At 44.7% G+C, this 19,450-nt stretch overlaps 7 protein-coding genes across 7 annotated transcripts; 4 read left to right on the plus strand and 3 right to left on the minus strand.

Moving 5' to 3' along the window:
• Positions 1 to 7: 7 nt before the first annotated feature.
• VTP01DRAFT_1701 (uncharacterized protein) lies at positions 8 to 3,464 on the minus strand (the record flags this gene model as incomplete). The annotated part of the gene is made up of 8 exons (XM_069380081.1): positions 8 to 159; positions 227 to 255; positions 313 to 485; positions 538 to 617; positions 690 to 992; positions 1,052 to 1,093; positions 1,160 to 1,719; positions 1,780 to 3,464. The coding sequence occupies 8 exons, from the start codon at positions 3,462 to 3,464 to the stop codon at positions 8 to 10; spliced, it is 3,024 nt and encodes a 1,007-aa protein (XP_069238125.1).
• Positions 3,465 to 3,582: 118 nt separating this feature from the next.
• On the plus strand, positions 3,583 to 4,462 carry VTP01DRAFT_1702 (uncharacterized protein; the record flags this gene model as incomplete). The annotated part of the gene is made up of 5 exons (XM_069380082.1): positions 3,583 to 3,792; positions 3,845 to 3,933; positions 3,998 to 4,117; positions 4,175 to 4,283; positions 4,349 to 4,462. 5 exons carry the CDS (start codon positions 3,583 to 3,585, stop codon positions 4,460 to 4,462), a joined length of 642 nt encoding a protein of 213 aa, XP_069238126.1.
• A 315-nt stretch (positions 4,463 to 4,777) lies between these two features.
• On the minus strand, positions 4,778 to 5,453 carry VTP01DRAFT_1703 (uncharacterized protein; the record flags this gene model as incomplete). The annotated part of the gene is made up of 2 exons (XM_069380083.1): positions 4,778 to 5,366; positions 5,449 to 5,453. 2 exons carry the CDS (start codon positions 5,451 to 5,453, stop codon positions 4,778 to 4,780), a joined length of 594 nt encoding a protein of 197 aa, XP_069238127.1.
• A 2,654-nt stretch (positions 5,454 to 8,107) lies between these two features.
• Positions 8,108 to 8,836, minus strand: VTP01DRAFT_1704 (uncharacterized protein; the record flags this gene model as incomplete). The annotated part of the gene is made up of 2 exons (XM_069380084.1): positions 8,108 to 8,759; positions 8,829 to 8,836. The coding sequence occupies 2 exons, from the start codon at positions 8,834 to 8,836 to the stop codon at positions 8,108 to 8,110; spliced, it is 660 nt and encodes a 219-aa protein (XP_069238128.1).
• A 1,942-nt stretch (positions 8,837 to 10,778) lies between these two features.
• Positions 10,779 to 11,819, plus strand: VTP01DRAFT_1705 (uncharacterized protein; the record flags this gene model as incomplete). The annotated part of the gene is made up of 5 exons (XM_069380085.1): positions 10,779 to 10,868; positions 10,928 to 11,039; positions 11,114 to 11,190; positions 11,271 to 11,362; positions 11,426 to 11,819. 5 exons carry the CDS (start codon positions 10,779 to 10,781, stop codon positions 11,817 to 11,819), a joined length of 765 nt encoding a protein of 254 aa, XP_069238129.1.
• Positions 11,820 to 12,341: 522 nt separating this feature from the next.
• VTP01DRAFT_1706 (uncharacterized protein) lies at positions 12,342 to 14,525 on the plus strand (the record flags this gene model as incomplete). Its single annotated transcript, XM_069380086.1, has 6 exons — positions 12,342 to 12,526; positions 12,585 to 12,688; positions 12,752 to 12,870; positions 12,923 to 13,065; positions 13,128 to 13,201; positions 13,264 to 14,525. 6 exons carry the CDS (start codon positions 12,342 to 12,344, stop codon positions 14,523 to 14,525), a joined length of 1,887 nt encoding a protein of 628 aa, XP_069238130.1.
• Positions 14,526 to 15,521: 996 nt separating this feature from the next.
• VTP01DRAFT_1707 (uncharacterized protein) lies at positions 15,522 to 18,679 on the plus strand (the record flags this gene model as incomplete). Its single annotated transcript, XM_069380087.1, has 9 exons — positions 15,522 to 15,609; positions 15,667 to 15,845; positions 15,911 to 16,204; positions 16,282 to 16,319; positions 16,393 to 16,628; positions 16,689 to 16,787; positions 16,841 to 17,517; positions 17,584 to 17,857; positions 17,922 to 18,679. 9 exons carry the CDS (start codon positions 15,522 to 15,524, stop codon positions 18,677 to 18,679), a joined length of 2,643 nt encoding a protein of 880 aa, XP_069238131.1.
• Positions 18,680 to 19,450: the final 771 nt, after the last annotated feature.

Consider the following 19,450-nt stretch of genomic DNA (forward strand, 5'->3'; position numbering starts at 1 on the left):
TTTTTTTTTACCTTTTGGGGCAACTGGTTACAAACTTGAGAAAGGCTCTTTTCTCCTCGGAATTAAAATCTTGGACGATCTGCCACAATGCTCTTACAGTGGGATGCTGATCAAAATACCCATTTTGGTATTCCGTGTGGCGTCTAAGATCGGCCACATCTGTGCACGAACGAATATTATCGGTGTTATCGCAAATACATAACAATGGCAAGATGCTGATCCTTACCGAAATCGGTGTCTTCACCAGAAATTACCCTGTTGTTGACTTGTAAGTACTCTGCTGCTGGATCATGATTAGTATTACACACGGACCTTTGCAGCTCTGGAGGCGAAAACATCTTGATCCAGCTATCAGCAATGACGCTTTGGAATCCTCGGATGAATGCCTTCGTTTGATCTCGTGCTCTTGCATTTAGCTTAAAATCCGCCATGCGATAAATGTAGTCGATTTTGCTTTCATTGGTCACGGGAATCGCCCTTCCAGCCTAGCTATCGTTAAACACAATGCGCACAAATAGTCGTTCTGCTTTCTCTTACGTATTTCAGGTCATATGTCACGATCTTTCCAAACTCTTGTTCGTCCGACGCAAAGTATAACCCGAGATCTCCGACGTCACCTACAAAGATGAAAAAGTTATTAATCATCCAACGTACGCATAAATATCTAAGAACTGGATCGCTCTACCTACCGTCATACTTTTTTAGGAATGTCAGGTTCCGCCAAACATCCTCGTCTAGCTCTCTCAATTCTTCCAAGAACACATTTCGTCCGAGCAACTTTGCAAGTACAAAGCTCGCAAACTGCACGTCCAGCAAGATACCTTCGTAAATAGCCTTGCCAATGACTTTGCCCACAAACTCAAATAGCAAAACGTGATGTTTGCCGTGAATGTGAGACGTCGGAGAGGGGTAAAATAAACGGGAATGAGACGTTTCTGCGAATAGTCCAAAGGACGGCTTGAATATCTCGGATACCAACAAGGAAACGAAATCTGGCGGTGGCAATTTTGAGCCACGTTTTCTATGTTTATGAATATACTCCTTACATTACCTTTGAAAGGTCCTCCGTGATCAATACCGGCTTCCTCGACGCCTAACAGAGATGATTACAGTTCAGGATCCCGCCGAGCAATGCGTAGCTATTTGCTTTGCTTATTACCTAACTCATTCACAAACTTGACTTGAATGTGCCCTTTCCATGCTAACGTCGGTAATCCACCAAGTCCGCGGTACCCATCCTCAAGAATATACTGGCGACGCACACGAATGATGCGGTGTGATTTATGCGCTGCTGCGAGGCTGTACTTGTCCAAGGCAACAAAATCGCGGAAAACCTTGAGTCTTGTTTCAAACGGGATAGTGTGCGGCATTAATTGCAAAATTCTCAGTGGAATTTGGTCTCCCTGGCGCAATTTCTCCAGGAACGACGTTGAGGAGGATGAGGAGAATGTGTTTGACAGATTAAATATCGAGAGGAAAGAGTTTTTGGCCTTAGGATCGGATACAAGTAGCCAATGACCTTCAGGACAAAACGGGTGACGGGTATCTAGGTCGTGTATCTGTAACAGGAGCCGCCGAGCAGCTTGGAATGACTGCGCTGCGGATGCGCTGTGCTGAATCAATGAAAAGTAAAACTTGTTTAAGAATCCTGCCAGTTTAACCAGATCGTCTGCACTGAATGGATTCTCCTTTTCGAAAATATCGGTATCGTCCAAAGTTCTGTTTTCATGACATGTTATCAGGTAACCAACCGTCTCCTTTTTCCAACCTTATACTTACAGAAATGCAAGCGAACATGCTTCACAAAACATTCGCAAAATCTTGACAAGTGGTTCTTTGTCAACGTCGCCGTCTTGTCGCTGGGCCGCGTTCAAATAGATTAACATATTGCCTTGCGGCCCAAAGAAATTCATGACGCGCCATAGCTGCGATATGAGACGTGGAGTAAATGCAATCCGATGTAGTATTTCCTTTTTTTGACTGTCTAGCATTGCTGCCAGTTTTGAGTACATGGCAAAAATCGATTCAGTGTCCATAGACAGCTCGACCGTGTTAATAGTTGCACTGGCAGCAGCAATCGCGGTAGATTTTTCTTCTTGTTGCAGCTTCGTCCTATTCGCTGCTAACTTGAATGATCCTCCGCTCCATTTGCCCAAGTTTGGATCTTCAATAGGGTTTCTGTCAAAATTGATCACGTCAGCAAACGCAGTGTTCACAAATGCAAAGGACCACAAATATTCTAGTTGATTGACGAGCTTGGCAAAAATATCAGCATCTATCCTGTTTCCCCAGGATGCTCTTGACCATTTGAAGAGCGGATGGTACTGGGAAAACTCGTGTGTTTGCTGGTTTGAAAATTGCTGCTGAGCGTAGTGGAGCAAGCTGTTAACGACTGCAGCTATCGACTGTGGCTCGCAATGTTCATGTCGAGAGAGCAAAGTCATCAAGCTACCAATCACAAAGAGGCAACCGTTGCCATCCAGGTTTTCCAGGATTTCGATATTCGGTTTCTTCAAGACATTCAAGACATTGTATGTTCGGCAGACTTTACATAGATGCTCTGCAAGCATATCATTGACTGCAGTTGTGATCAACGGTGTCGCAAGTATGTTGAGGATAAAATATTCCAGAGCTTTCGTTTTTTCTTGTTCATTCACACTGAATTCTAGAGGAAACACGCAAAGCCGAGTCATCGTTGTCAACCAAAGCTGCCCGGCTTTCAAGGCTTTGGTATCTTCAGCGGACTTATATTGGGCCACTCTCTTTTCCAGTTTACATTGCATTTGTATGTGCGATGTTAGCGACTCCCGAACGCTGAATTCCAAAAGGGTGTGATGCAAGACGCTCTGCGCAGTTTTCCGCAATAGCTCTTGATGGTTATCGAGAAGATGTTTTGCACTAAGAATTTGCTTGCATTGAAAAGTCTTGGGGTTAAGATATTGCAAAAGTGTGTTCAATTCCGGCCCGATATTGTTCATGTCTCGACTATCGCCTGTGTTGTCGCGGCAAACGCTCTTCAGGCATTTTCTAACGATCTGATGCAAGTAATCCAATGCGCGGTCTCGATAGCGGGCATCGATAAGCAACGAGTGATAGGTAAGCGTCGCTTCTGAGGTTGTTGTATCAATGCGAAATTTGGATCTCAAATACATGCATACTCCAGCCAGGTCACTATCCGTATCCTGTCCTCGGTTTCGAACAAGCAGACAGTACCAGCCAACAATGTAAAGACAGTGTTCTATAGTAGGTGAACCCTGTGCCTGCTCCTGTCTCCACTGGGACCAGCACTGCTCGGTTGCTTTCCGTCGTCGAGCACGATTGAGCCACCATTTCTGCAAAACACTGGCTGCATTGTCACGTTTCCGATTCAACTCCTTTTCTTTGCGTTCTTCACTGCGTCGTTGTCGTTCAGCCCTGAGATTGTCCACGAAGGCATTCTTTTGCGGTTTTGTGGGGAAGTCCATGATGGGGCGAATAACCCCGCCTGCCCGCCTCAGACGAGAGGGCAATCTCCCCTTTCTTTCTTCCCAGCAGCAGCGACGTGTGGCTCTAAGCGGCAACCCGGATCAATAGCCGATCAGAATGGTGGCACCCTACTTTAGCAATTTGCTTACCGGCCTGATCAGCGTCACTCTGAACTATGCAGCCACCTTTTACCTTCCCTCTACGAAACTACTCAAAGATCCTCTCGAAACGCTAGCAACCGCCATACCCATTCTTCTTGTCGGCCACATAGTCCTCCTTGTATTTTCACTGCTGGTGATGAAACGCTGCAGCTTACGGCAAACACTTGTATGTTTCCTTCCTATCGAGCATATACAGACATACTCAACAATCGGTTTAGATATCACTTGGATACGCGCTGTTGTTCACAGTTGTCAGCTCAGCAGTGCTCCATGGATTTATCGTGCTGTTTGGCGCATCCTTGTTAGAGTAAGCCTAGATTGAGACCAAATGCACGTGGACGGACATGCTTATATATCTGTTGTCACTGCAGTAAATTCAACCACACTCTGGCTTTTGCAACGTACCTTGCTATCCTCACCGTAGTGCCATGCTTCACTGTCCTTGCACCTGCAGAACCCGCGATCTGGTCCAAAGTTTTCCTTCAGCACAGGTAAGGAATTCGTTCTCGTCATCGCTCCATACATTCAATTGATACAGGTATTCCTAGCCCGAACACAGCGACCGAAATATTCGCATACTCTCAGGCGATCTGTACATTATCCGGCGCGTGGATAGGCGCCATTGTTTTACCCCTTGATTGGGAGCGGGATTGGCAGGTACGATCTGTGATATCCATTTAACACCGGGTTCTCTATCTCAGACTCTAAGTGTCAATCTGCAGGTCTGGCCTATTTCCTGCATTATCTCCACGTATCTGGGCAACGCAGTTGGCGTTATCGCGGCATTCGGCTGGTCGTCATTCAAGAGTATATTAGGAAAACGGAAGAGCGAATAACAAGATGGGACATGGTTCAAAATTTTGTTTCTTTCATTTGTTTTCTCTGCAGAGGGATTGGTGACTCACGGAGTGCTACTACTAAGTATATATATGCAAAAAGGAAAATGGGAAAATGGGAAAATGGGTATAAATGTAGACGTTAACGATGGCGCCGTATGTCGGGTATAATAGCATAAGGGAGGGCAGGGGTGTGGGTTACGAAGGCATATAATGGTGGAAGCAAAACAATGGATACGCATACACATGCATATATATAAATTTCTTGACTTGCAAGAATTTATATATATAAAGCTGGAAGGAGCTTATAATAGCTTAGGTTCCATAGATAGGAGAATGTCGGCAAGACGGTTTTTGATGCCTACGGAGACTATGTCTGCGAGAAAACCGTTTGTTGCAGTAAGGGCATCGATGCTTCGGCTTTTGGTGGATAGTCATGTGGCGAGGAAGATCTCGAGCGCGTTTAGGAACGTGACCGCAGATTGTGCAGAAAACATTGCTAGAGATATTACTATAACTGTCGACGCTTTCTGATGAATCGCTATCAGAAGACGGCGCAGATGAACATGCCAAGGTTGGCGAGAGACCAGGTGTAGGTGCATTGTCGCTTAAAAAGACCGGCTCTACTGCGTCATAGACAGGAGGAGTCGCAGCTGATAGTGGTGCGCCCTCGGATAGAGCATCAGGAGCATCCAGTGCGCCGCCACCAAAATCTTGTTCCTGGTCTGTGATGGAAATAACGTCGTCGATTTCCATCACAGAGCTGTCGCTATCAGGCTGCCAGTCCACGTAGCGTTCAAACAATGTATTGTACTCGTTGTCTCCACCGTCATTATCATCCCAGCTTTTCGAAAGCTTGGTCATGGAAGTGTGGAAAGCCAAGTTATTGTCGTAATGAAAGGATCTGGAAATTGACAGTTAGTAAACGCAAAGCAACGCGTACGACTGCAATATGTGATGATCTTCCATGATCCCGCTGTACGTACTGCATATCTTGATACTAAGGATCGATATCGAGTTTAATTTAGTAGAAAACGAAGGGCATGGTGAGCAGGCGAAATTGCGACAAAATGCGGGGTATTTATACGGGTTGTTCGAGGAAATGGGGTCGTCAACGTCCCAAAAAGGCGGCAGTGACGCCTGCTATATTTAGAGCGAGGTCAGATGGTGTGCTGATTAAACAACTTTATCCGCCTGATTCAATAAAAAAGCGTGTTAGTCTCCTTTGTTATTCGTGGTTGTGGACTCTTATGTGCCACCCTCTCATGTGCCACCATACTTTGCAATACTTTCCAAATATAGAAGTGTACCGAGGGGAAGAAGGGGTGTTGATGGTTCACCTCTGCCGGGTTTTCAAATTGAGGTGACATCAGATGTCATTCCGAGTCAAAAATAGCAAAACGTAGATTGACGTTTATGGTAAATCCAATGCAGAATTTCTCCGACCTTCTGATAAGTATGATCCAGAATTCGCGCAAATAACAAATTTTTTTTGATACCTATACAACAAGGACTTAAAACATGCTTTAGACTAGGAGAGAAGGCGTGCCCTATGTAGATCTTTAACAATGACTCGATGCTTGGAGGCGCGTACAGTTTATTTATATTATAAGGGATTTGGTTTAATTCACCCATTCACATCCTAATTGACGCGATAGTTCTAGAAGTCGATCAAACATTATTGTATTTACAATAATTGCATGAGTCGCGGGGCATTTCGGGCTCCCTTCCGCTGCAAACCAAGGGATTCTCCATGACCAGTAGCGTTAGAATCCTATGAATGAATGATCAGCACGGTACATAGTATGAACCAACGAGCGACTCTGGCACCAACATGGAATGAGGGCGGTGGGGGTGTTGGAGCCGAAAATAAGATTGACTCAGAGGAGAGTCCTTTCCAGAAATGATCAACAACGTCGTGCCGGTTTTTTCCTGTCTTACACACATGCCTGAATACTTTGTTGTGTATACGGCATGAATACTTTACAGATCCTGTCAACGCGAGTTCAGATCGAGCGAGGTAAATCATTGCTGGTAAAATGGGTTTATCCTGGAAGATGTCTTTCTCACCACACGCGAGAGCCCGCGTTGCGAGTATTAACAATCGCGGGGAGCAACTGCTACTCCGTGCCTCAAAATGAGGCTGTGCTTGATCGCGCACTGTTATATTGACTTCCCCGCTTCCCCATCCTGCAGATCTGTTTAGAAACTGGTGACCTTTGCGAAAATCAACTCGTCAAAGTCATATAGAGAACCGTGTGAGGAACTAATATGAAGGAACTTGATAATTAAGTTCATGTCTATTTTCTTTTCTGAACATCTCCCCCAAATTGAAAGAGGATATCGAGATCCCCCACATGAATCATCAGTAGATAAGCCGACTGTATAGATCCCAGTCGGTTCCCCATATGCATCTGTGTGTTTGCGAGCTACGGAGCTTCCTTTTTTGCCTCCAATTACATCGCTGGAATAAACCTTTCGACAACTATGTATTTATCTTGCAGAATTTAAAACCAGTGCTTCGATTTATGATATTACATGATAATGAAGAGAGACAGATAGTGAAGCAAGTGAATTGTAGCCAGTAACAGATGACGTAGTTTATGCAGATGGACCTTTCTGAAGTTGAATATGGCTACGCGCTTTAGATCTATAGTATTACACTCAACAATCCAGTGTATACGACAGGACACACAGGATAATATCGTGGAAATTGTACAGTTACGAATATATCGTCCGCTAAAAGATATGAACAATGCCCACGCAATAGACGCGTCCAGCACGCTACTTCTAGGTCACGCGAGAGTTTGATCGAAATCCAGACCCTGAGGAAGTAGCGGGATTTTCTCTTCGGATACATTGTGTAGCATGCCGAGCAAAAAATCAGCGGTGCATTGAGTTTCTTAAAGGTCACAATATGTTTTTCTACCAAACAATTGTATTCTAGATTTCTCGTGCTCCTTTTTACAGAAGAGGTCGATGCTCGATTCTAGATCTGGTGCCTTGTCAGGTTCCGCGGCGGTGAAGCAATGGATTCTAGGCCTTCAGGGACCATCGGCAAAAGACAGATTCTAGATCTTTAGGATCATATGCATGAGAGAGTTACGTGCGCGGAATTGTCCAGATCACTTTCAAGAGCTCGTAACTCATTGTGGACGCTGCACTTGAAGATGGACATATCAGGAAAGGTGCTGGAACAATTCAGACATTTTCATCTCCTGGCCCCACGAAATTTCATTTAATATGCTCATCATTGATAGCAAGTAAATACATACGAACAAGAAGAGTGGTCCATGGTAAGACAATTACAATTGCTAATTCGTTTATACAGACCGGCTGATAACGTACTGTTACAAAAAAGAGAAAAAAGAGCATACAATGGCAGAACGGGGGATATCAACCAGAGAACAAACTAAAAAGAACAAAAAGGAAGATGAACATAAGAACTATGTAAGAGTCAAGGGTCACTACTATCTACAACTATCACAGCGAACGGGGTATATGTGGAAAAATAAAAACGGTGAAGAAAAAATTAGGTAGGAAAAGAACAAAGCATAGAAAGAAGAAGCTGTTGTGTGCCGTACATAGGAAATTGATTTGTTGTTGCTGTTGCCGCTATGCCAATCATATCGACTCTTATGTCTTTCAACGGTTGCAAGTCTTCTTCTGATGGCGCATCATCACATCGTACCGCGAGAAGCTCTTGCCGCATGTTGGACATCCATAGCGAGGCGAATCTTTAGCATGTGTTTGTGCATGTCGTCTCAGGTCACGTTTGCGGGAAGCAACGTGATTGCAGTTTGGCCAAGGACACCTCCTTGGATTGTAGTCTGACCTGCTGCTGCTGCTCCTGGTGGTGGTTTGGCGCTTTGTGTCGAACACGAGAGGAACTAGATCGTAATCGGCGAAGAGGTCAAAACTTTGCGAGGTTTCTGTGGCCGTATCGATCGAAGGTGTTGTTGGAGAAAGCATCGAGTCGGATGTGATTGTGTATGGAGATACTGACATTGGCCGTATTACATAATCTCTCGTGTTTGGACTGGGTTGCGAAGATAACAAGGGACTGTGGCGTAACTGTAGATTTGAATGGGTTGATGATGTAGCACAGGCTGAAGTGTTGAAACAATAAAGTTTACATGTTGGCATAGGCTCGTTGATCTTACGTTGGATCCATTGGTACGTTGAATGTACAGGTATATGGGCGAGTAAAAGTGTCGTAAAATATCCATTTCCTTGTTCGTCGTGATCATGTTGGTAGTCAGAGACACTGTCATTTACACGTCGACTATACGTTGTGCTATGCAGGCGTAAGTGCACAGTCGTGGAGGGGCGGTCGTACACATTTCGTGTTCAGAAGATGACTTACCTTTCCATTCAGTCGTATTGTCTGCACGTCAAAGAGACGCGGGCAAAGTACAAGAAAAAATGGGGATGCGAGATCAAAAAGGGAGGGAAATTCCTTGGTGTTACAGTTTATATAGAGTTGCATACACCATTGTTAACGGCGGCGTGGATTCTTGGCAGCATGCGCAAAAAAAAAAGAAGTGTTGAATGAACGTGCTACGGCCGACATCGGGAATGGTGGGTCCTCTCCCACCTCTCTCCTCCTGGCGACCGCACCTGCTGATGGGCGTCACAATCCCGAAAGCAAACAAGATATTTTCCGTTTCACTACTTGTCAGTTTGCATCTGCGCATGCAATCCTGAAACGTTTACCTCGACAATGTTTTCCTACTCAAGAATGGGATCGGGTTACTCAGCCTCGCCATCGCCGCCACAAAACGCCACAGATTTTCTTATCGGACCCTACCGCTCTCTGGGATGGAAAATCAAAGCGCGAACGGATTTACTTGCTTGCACATGCTTGCATCTCTATCCCTAATCCGCCTAATGTAATCTCGATCAAAAAGACGCGTCTTGTTTGTAAAATTAGAATATCTATACAGTAAGAGTCACGCGTAGTACCAACTTGCTACGCAGGGTTCCTAACCGGTTTGCACTCGGTAAGTTCCCCCTTTTAGGAAGGCGACATTTACGCTTTTTGCACAAGTTCGGTTCCAGACCTGACCCCGATGGTAGCACAGGGTTAATGACGTGAGATGATATCCAGTTTTCGCTGGAGGGGGAGCATGCGCAGCATATATGTTTCCATACAAGTTTCGTATATTTTTAGGATGCTCATGTGTTTGTCCTGACACAATTTGCTTGGAACTACCATATAGTCAAGGTTCCCGGCAATTATCTTGTCTAAATGAACTAGAATGACTTGATGGATATAGATAGATAAAGGACTTGCTTTTGCTAGATACTAGTGGAAAGCAGCACCATACGTGTTCCATTTTAAGATGCCTATTTAGCGGGGTAAGTGTTGGCGTTGTAAATGCCACCTACATACTGACTCACGGTGACATTGGTGATTTTAAGATCGCCAGGGAGCAATAATCCACGATTTACATGATTTTACACAGCGCACAAGCTTCTTTGTCATCCCACAGAGCCTTAATACTTTGAAAATGATTACACAGAATTTCCAAGTTTAACCGCACTGCCCATAAATGGTTCCTAATACTCCACCAGCTCTTCAGTTTTCGCAAGGAATATATATATGAAATCTCAAATTCAAGGATTTTCCATTCCATTTTGGGCAGTTCAAAAAATTAACATATAGTTTTAGCGAGCCAGAAAAGGAATATTTGCTGCTTTCACGATAATCGATTACATGTTTCAACGGAAGGTGTTATGTAAAGCAAAACTAGCAGATAGGGTCGTTAGAGATTTTTCAAGAGATTGACGAAATGTTAAACCGGCTACAACGACATCGATGAAGTGCGCATGATTTGTGTATGCCTTCTTCGTTACTTATATCTATACCAACAGCACCTGTTTTTTGATGACTGCAGAGGGATAGCTGTATGCATGTCGAGATCAAAGTAGATGCAGCAGACTAGTGGTCGTTTTTAGTGTTACATAAACAATTGATTCCGCGGGTTTAGGGGCAGAGAACATAACATATTCCGACGAGCTGTTATTGTTTAGTTTGTCGCTCTCTAAGTAACAATAATTACCAGTGCAGCAGCGAGCGAGTACAAGGAGCTTTAAAAGGTAACGGCTGCAAAGAATTTTGTACACGACTATTTTGGGTTGAACCTTTGATTTCTTGCCACGTCGTAAGTTCTGCCACGTTGATCAATTTCAATGAATGGTAAGGCTTCAGACGGGTTAGCGAGCGGCGATCCTTGCATCGGAGTTGCTGATCTCTTTTTTAAGTCGGTCCTTGGGCAGCTTCGGATGTCGTCCCTTACTCTCAACCTACATCATGTCCCCCATCACTGATTTCTCGCAACGTTCCCAGCCTGACACAATTGTTCTCTTCGATGTTGACGGTACCTTGACTCCTGCTCGTCGCGTAAGTCCTTACAATGCTGTAATGTGATCGGATCCCGTACTCACGTTGCCATTTGACAGACTGTATCACAAGAAATGCTCGATACTCTTGCTGAACTGCGCAAGAAGGTTGTTATTGGCTTTGTTGGTGGATCTGACTTGAACAAGCAGGTTGAACAATTGGGTGACAATGGTACGTAACGACTGAGATTTACGTGTATATTTTCCTCTTTTGATTTCTGACGCGGCTTGTTACTTGTCGTTTAGTCCTCCAGATCTTTGACTATTGCTTTGCTGAAAACGGCTTGACTGCTTACCGTCTTGGTGAGAAGATGGCTTCTCAGGTATGGATCCGAAAATAGAGAGAGAGAGGCTTTAGCGTACTACGTTGGATCAGAGATCGATTAACATTATCGATACGCAGAGCTTCATTGAATGGATTGGCGATGAGGAATACATCAAGCTTGTCAACTTTATCCTGCGCTACATTGCTGACATGGACTTGCCAAAGAAGAGGTACCTTCGAGTGATGACATTCCTGCAATTTGCCTAAAATGTACTTATTGTGAAAACTTGCAGAGGTACCTTTGTTGAATTCCGTAACGGCATGATCAACGTGTCTCCCATCGGCCGCAACTGCTCCCGAGAAGAACGCAACGAGTTTGAAAAGTTCGATCTTGAGCGCGGTCTTCGCAAGAAGTTTGTCGAGGATTTGAAGGCTGCTTTCCCTCACCTTGCACTGACTTACTCTATTGGCGGTCAGATCTCATTTGATGTCTTCCCCACTGGTTGGGACAAGACTTACTGCTTGCGCCACGTAAAGAAGGAAGGTTTCAAGACCATCCACTTCTTTGGCGACAAGACCTTTGAGGGAGGCAACGACTATGAAATTTATACCCACCCCGAAGTCACCGGCCACTCTGTAACCTGCCCCGAAGACACCATCCGCATCCTCAAGGAACTCTTCCCTTGACATGTCAAGTATTTATTAACTTCATCGTCCATGCTCGCAAACGCTTGTAACAATGGTTGATCCTGATTAAAGCTCTGTTTTTTTTTGTTCATGTCGTGTGTCTAGAGCTGTTTTTCTCAATCATTGATCCGAGCATATCAATTGACATTCATTAGCGAGAGAATCATTGTTGCCACGTGACGAGGCTATATTTTGATAAGCCATGTTTGCTCGTATTCAGAGAAAATCTGGCAAGAAAGGAAAACAACAAAGAGAGAGATAACGATTGTGAATGCTGAGAACCGCCGTGGTTGATAACGATAAGCAGACTTTGTGATACATGGAACCATTGGAAAGTGGGGCCGAATGAGATTGGTCCCACAAAAAAATGTTGAAACCCGGGAATTGGCTATCGCAAAAAGCTCACGATAGCAGGAAAGGTCGCGCATCTCGATATATATATTTAAGATATCTTGTCCTTAGTCACCTTTCTTCTTTGTAGTCTCTTTTTTCCCTTCGATTACATACCTCTCCAGTTAAATTATGAGCTTACCGACATATGAGCAGGAGAAGCATCGTGACTTGACCGCCGATATTTCAATCGAGGATATCGCAGCAGCTTACCCACCTGCAGTCCCCATATCCACGGAGACGGTATCAACGAGAATCAAAAAAAGGTTCACAACGAAAAGCGGTTGGATAGGCGACTATGACTATGGCGCGTTGTGGTAGGTTTATATTATCTTTACTATTTCCAAGCAGAATTCTTGCTCATAAATTCTGCAGCATGCCACATATACCATTTTTGCGGAAACGAGCCAATCGCTCTCGTTTCTACAGTCACAACGAAGATCTTCCTATCATGCTGGCTATCCTTATGGGCATACAACGTAAGAAGATCAAAATACGTTGAAGTTACAATCCTGGTGCAAACTCATTACATATGGTTAAAGATTTTCTCGCGGTTGTTGGTGGGCTAATCACACCTACACTTTTGATCTCTGGGTCCGGATCTAATGCTCTTAACCTCGATAATCAAACACGGACGTATATGATTGCATCATCCTTTATTGTAAGTAGTCAACTTGAAGCTGCAAAGGTGGAAAGAATATGAATTTAAAAAGCTCGTTGGCAAAGGTATCCGGGATAACAAGGTTGGTACATTAACCGTGAGATACAAGGCGATTCTTATATACTTAGAATTTGCCAGTTTGGTATACACTTCGCGATTCAGAATACCAAAAACCAGATATTTTGTCGGCGTCGGGTTCGTGTTGAATGCCGCCATCTTACGCAGTCTTAGGGATAACTAAATAACCCACATATCAGCCTGCTCGAAGTCGCCGGCGTTGCATTCTCGGCTTTACCAGCAGCGCAAGCGCTTGTCTCTGCCATGTATGAGGGTTAGTCTCTCAAGTTAAGCATACTTGGATTAAACGGTTTCTAATTGACATTGCATGCTTAGACGGCACCTGCCAGAAAGAGGTGTTATCTGACGGGACAATTCACTACCTTCCTTGCCCCGATGGATTTGGAGCTATCCTCGGTACGCAAATTGTAGGTTCTATTCTGTCGATTATTTTCAGCTTCACATCGCCGCGTGTTCTTCGTCGTCTATTCCCCAAAGTCGTCACCGGTATCGTGCTATTCTCGATCGGCACCAAGCTGATCGCGTCCAGTATGAAGAGCTGGGGAGGCGGATCAGGACCATGCATGAGCAGACCAGAAACTGGACTTTTTGCGCTGTGTCCCAACATCAATGCACCCAATCCTCAGCCGTGGGGAAGCCTTGTCAACTTTGCTCTCGGTGCTTCTGTATTTTTTACAATCCTTCTGGTTGAGCTTGCGGGTTCTGTTTTTATGAAGAACATTTCTGTAGTTATTGGTTTAATTGTCGGTATCATCATCTCTGTCGGTATTGGCAAATTCGAATATGCATCCATCGACGCCGCTCCCGTCGGACAATTCATATGGGTCAAGACTTTCAAGCTGTCTGTGTACGGTCCAGGCGTCATCCCAGTATTATTCTCGCAGCTAGCCATTATTATCGATAGCATTGGTGAGATCACGGCAGCGTGCGATGTGTCGCAGGTTCCCGTGGACGGTCCCAAGTTTCAGGAACGCATCCAAGGCGGTCTGCTCACGGATGGCATTCTCGGTATCTTTTCTGGCCTGGCAACGACTATGAGCACGGTACTTTTTACCCAGAACAATGGAGTCATTGCTGTTACACGATGTGCAAGCCGCGTTGCAGGCTACATGTGTGCGGTTATTTTGATCGTATGCGGTATCTTTGGCAAATTTTCTGCAACCTTCCTTGCTATACCGGACCCAGTCATTGGAGGCATGACCGTCTACCTGTTTGGGTCCGTCGCTGCATCGGGTCTTCGCATATTGGCCTATCTTGACTGGACTCGTCGCGACCGCATCATCGTTGCCTTCTCTCTCGCGATAGGTCTCGGCGTGCAGATGGTTCCAAATTGGTTCAAGTTTGTCCTGCCCAAGGTATCCCACCCGGCACTTCAAGGCTTTTACATGGCCATCACCACGGTTATCAGCACCGGCAACGTCGTCGCAGGTATCTTTGCGGTCATTCTCAACTTGGTCTTGCCGCACGAGAAGGAAATGGAAGGACAGCAGCTTGAAAGGAAAAAGAATGAACAACCACCTATGGGCGGTGCAGCTCGAATGTTCTACGATGTGGAGCACGGTTCTGTTGAAAAATAATAGATAAATTCTCGCATAAATCATTGTTAATTTACAAGACAGTGGCAATGATTAAAGGGAAATGAAGACAAAATCATGTTGCTACAGTATACATTTTCCAGTAGTGTCTCAAATAGATAGAGGCAACGGAAATATGTAGGAGGTTGTTTTTTGGCCATTGCCATGCTTACATATGCTTACAGCCACACGAATGATTGGCGATTCGCTATCAATCAAGGCAAGGAGGCTAAGGAAATCAGCGGTTGCAGTATGCATATTATCCCGTTGTGGACCCTGATGATTTGCAAGATCGAGAAGCAAAAATGGAAATGCTGGAAGACACCGGGAACAAATCAAGTGCAGTGACGTCTTCAATTACCCACTGACCATAGCTCAGTTGTTCTCTTTTTTTTCGGCATTACATATCTGGATGATGAGAAGGAATAAGTCCATAGTCGTCAATTGAGGCAAGATTGGAATAATAAATCAAGAGCAAAAATGCATTTATGAAATAGATTGATGCATTATGCAGGGTTAGCGACTCGGCACACGCTTCCTGCCCAGGGTATCGTGGCAAAAAGGAACAGGTGGGGCGCTTTGTAGAAAGTCTAGCTAGTCCTGCTGGCTCATAACTTTATCAGAAGAGGGTTATGCTCGACCTAACCAATCGCAAGGATTCCACTTTACCGCAAATAAAAAAAAATGCTGGGGAAAGCTCAGTGCAGGTTTCTGTTAACTCAGCGTACACTATATTGAGCTGGGAACAGGCGGGAACGGTGTGGCAGAAGCTTCCCCACAACGTAATATATGTAACGTTACACGCGCATCCCGTTGCGAGAGTGCGACGAAACTAGGCCCCTTCGACAACAAGGATATGACACCAGAAAATTCTTGTAAAGTTTCCCGTTCCTCCGTGCGTTCGGTTCGATGGGAATCGGGTGCTGGGTAAACAATCCACCTGCAGTGTATAAAAGCAAGGGGAAGCTGGTGCTATTGATTGATCCCCGTCTCAATTAAATGACAAAGCTGCTGACTGGTTACCTGTTGCCCATTGCGGCAAGTGTCTTTCTCTTTTCCGTTTCCAGCCAGGCCGAGATCAATTGGGGTAAATGCGTATACTCTAAGCTTATGCAAACTGCTGGTTGTTGTTAACACGAACAAGATGTCAGCAAGGACGCTGCAGGCTACAAAATAAGCGGTCATGTTAAACAGACTTCCACCGGTCTCGAGTTCCCTTTGGAGTTTAACACTGGCAAGGGTGGCGTCGATATCTACGGCAAGACTATTGAAGATTTGATCGTCAACGTTGACTATGAGTCAGCTGATCGCTTACATGTCAAGGTAACAATCCCTTTGCATTTAAAATATGAATTTATTTCCAGTATACCCACGCTTTCTCTCGAAAGATCGCAGACAAGGATCAGAAACAAGTCACTGTACCAGACTCGCCCAACGGATTTGAGCGACCCAAGATACACAAGGCTGCCAAACATCGAAACTACGATTTCAAATACACCGAGAATCCGTTTGGCTTCCAAGTTATCCGCAGCTCTGACAATCAAGTCATCTTTGACACCACCGAATACCCTATCGTCTTTGAAGATCAGTACCTCGAATTGACAACATCCGTGCCGGATAATGCCAACCTTTATGGATTCGGCGAAACTACCCGCCTAGACTTTAAATTGAACAGCGAAAAGGTACATACTTCTAACTTCTCATTCCTTTTTGCTACGGGTGAATATTCACGTCAACGTAAAATTTCTCTGAATCTTAGAATATTACCACTATTTACGCCCGCGATGCTGCTGATCCGTAAGTTATCTGGCATGGGATGATATATCTTCTTTACTTGCGTATTGATATATAATCTTGTTTTCATCTGTAGATTCTATGGAAATGCGTACGGCACCCATCCAATGTACACAGAAATCCGCAACGGCAAAGCTCACGGTGCACTCTTGATGAATGCTCACGGCATGGACGTCATCACCGTTGAGGGCCGCATCACCTACAAAGTAATCGGTGGCATTCTGGACTTTTATTTCTTCGTACCCAAGGAATCAACGCCCAACGCCCTACTTCAATCGTACACAGATTTAGTCGGCAAACCTACTATGCCAGGTAAATGCAAGAAAGAACAAATAAGCATTGATCATCTATAGCTTATTATAAACATTCTAGCACACTGGATGCTGGGTTTCCACCAGTGTCGATGGGGTTACAATAACATTGATGATATCTACGAAGTCGTAAAGGGATACAAGGATGCCGAAATACCATGTAAGTGTTGTGTATGTTTTGATCATGGAAATCAATCTTAGTCCTTTTTTAAGTGGAAACTGTGTGGGCCGATATCGACTACATGGACATTTACAAGGCGTTCACTTTTGACCCGGTCAACTTTCCTGAAGACCGCATGAAGAAATTGAGCAATGAACTTCATGCAAACAAGCAGAAGATGGTGCTCATGTTAGATCCTGGCCAGGCTTACCAGGATAACTACACGTCCTACATTGATGGCACAGAGCTTGATGTCTGGATCAAGAACCCTGACGGCACTCACTACATCGGCCAAGTGTGGCCTGGCTACACTGTCTACCCTGACTGGTTCCATCCCAATATTACAAAGTACTGGAACAAGGAGCTTGTTGCCTTTATGGACACTCTCAAACTCGATGGTATCTGGATTGATATGAACGAGCCTTCATCCTTCTGCTATGGATCCTGCGGCACAGGCAAGATGAATGAAATGCCTCCCAGCTTGGAACCATGGACATTGCCCCAGGAGCAGCAAGACAAGATCAATGCTGAGCACATTGCTGCTATGTACGATATGGCAAAATCTGTCAATGACACCCGCAGCCTCTTAAACCCTCCTTATATGATCAACAACTACCAAGGCAATCTTTCAGAACATGCCGTCTCTACAATTGCGTACCACTACGGCGATATTGCTCATTATGATGTCCATAGCTTGTACGGACAAGGAATGGCTTACCATACCAGAGAAGTAAGTAATAATGTCATCAAATATTTTAAATGATAATGTGCTCACCACTTTCTTCTTGTTTGCTAGGCACTTGCACAATATCAACCCGGAGAACGTCCTTTTATCTTGAGTCGCTCGACATTTGTTGGCACTGGAAAGCGCGCATTCCACTGGCTGGGTGATAACGCTTCCCTCTGGGAATATCTCAAAGCGTCCATCACTGGTGTCTTTGACTTTTCAATGTTTGGTATCCCATATGTTGGCGCTGATATTTGCGGTTTCAATGGCAACACGACTGAGCAGCTTTGCACTCGATGGCAAGAACTCGGTGCATTCTATCCATTTTCTCGCAATCACAATGGTAAGTAGAAGAGTCTGTGGGAACATAGAGCAACTTGAAGCAGTAGACTGATAAAAATATATAGCCCAAAATATGATTTCCCAGGAGGCTTTCCGCTGGAACTCGACGGCCGAAGCTACTCGCAAGGCTATGAACATCCGCTACTCTCTCTTGCCATATTACTATACACTTTTCGAAGAAGCAGGCCGTGTAGGAACTGGAGTGTGGCGCCCTCTGATTTTCGAGTATCCTACCGTAGATGCTTTCCTCGACAATTCAAAGCAGGCTCTCATTGGCACTGACTTGCTTATTTCCCCTGTTGTCACCGAAAACGCTACCTCGGTCGAGGCCCAATTCCCTCAAGGTATCTGGTACGACTGGTACACTCGAGATGCTATCGAGGGAAGCAACGAAGCTGTTACTCTGGATGCTCCTTTGACACACATCCCTATCCATATTCGCGGCGGCGCTATTATTCCCACCAAGACACCCAAGCTGACTGTGGAAGACACATATGCTACGCCTTACTCTTTGATCATTGCACTTGACGAACATGGCAAAGCTGCAGGACGACTCTACATTGACGACGGCCATTCGCTCGAGCAAGCCGAGACTTCGGATATCAACTTTGTTTACAAGAAGGGTGTCCTGACTGCAAGAGGCAAGTTTGGATACTCCAAGGCTGAGAAGCTCGAATCCATTACCATCATTGGTGCTAGAAAGCTTTCCAAGACAAGCTATCGCGGCCAGAGCTACAAGCTTTCCAGCGATAACAATGCTTTTGTCGTTGAAGGACTTGGCATTGATCTGTCAAAGGGACCATTTACTGTTAAATTCCAGTAAAAATTGTATAGTTAGCTATTGTCAGAGTATAAATATTATTACATATTATTATTACCACCCACCCTACTCTTGAAATGAGCTTACTTTTGAGGACCGATGCGAACACAAACTGTGGACAGATCCACAGTCCTGGGAAGTAAAGAATTGATGGACTGACTGGATATACGCCGGGAAAGCTACACGCGAATGTAGAAATGATGTATCCAGCCAACAGAAATAGTTGGGAAAAGCTTGAACGGTTAAACGGCCTCAATTGAATCTGTATTGCTTGTTTTCATTGATTATCCTGAGTCTCTTCTGCGATCGCCAAACCAAAAAGGAAAGATGGGGAAGCAACGCCACCGCAGCGTAGTGAATACACGCTTAAAAACCAAGAGATGCATATCTAAATGCTATCTAGAAGAAGATCCCAAGCAATCATGGCCACCGTTGATCATGCTAAACTAGTGTCAGCTCTTAATTTACTTCAATAAATTAAAGTATCCAATACAAAGTATATGCGCTACTGTGGGCTATCATGCAAAGCACTGATAATGAATGTTCTCAGGTTTTCAGTTTCCCTTAACACCGTGTGAATTTTTCACAAATCAGTGAGGTATAATATTTCAAGGGTTCAACTCGATACACCAGGTTTTTTCTGACGCGTGCTAAGCAAAGGAAGAACGTGCTCCAGAAAACATTGATACATGGCTTGTGATTTCTTCTGTAGGAGCTTGCTGGTAACATGACCGGTTGTATCACGGACGGAAAGGTGTAGATCCCACGAACGTT

This window comes from Rhizomucor pusillus (assembly GCF_041956525.1).
Source record: "Rhizomucor pusillus strain CBS 183.67 unplaced genomic scaffold VTP01scaffold_11, whole genome shotgun sequence".
Lineage (NCBI taxonomy): Eukaryota > Fungi > Mucoromycota > Mucoromycetes > Mucorales > Lichtheimiaceae > Rhizomucor > Rhizomucor pusillus.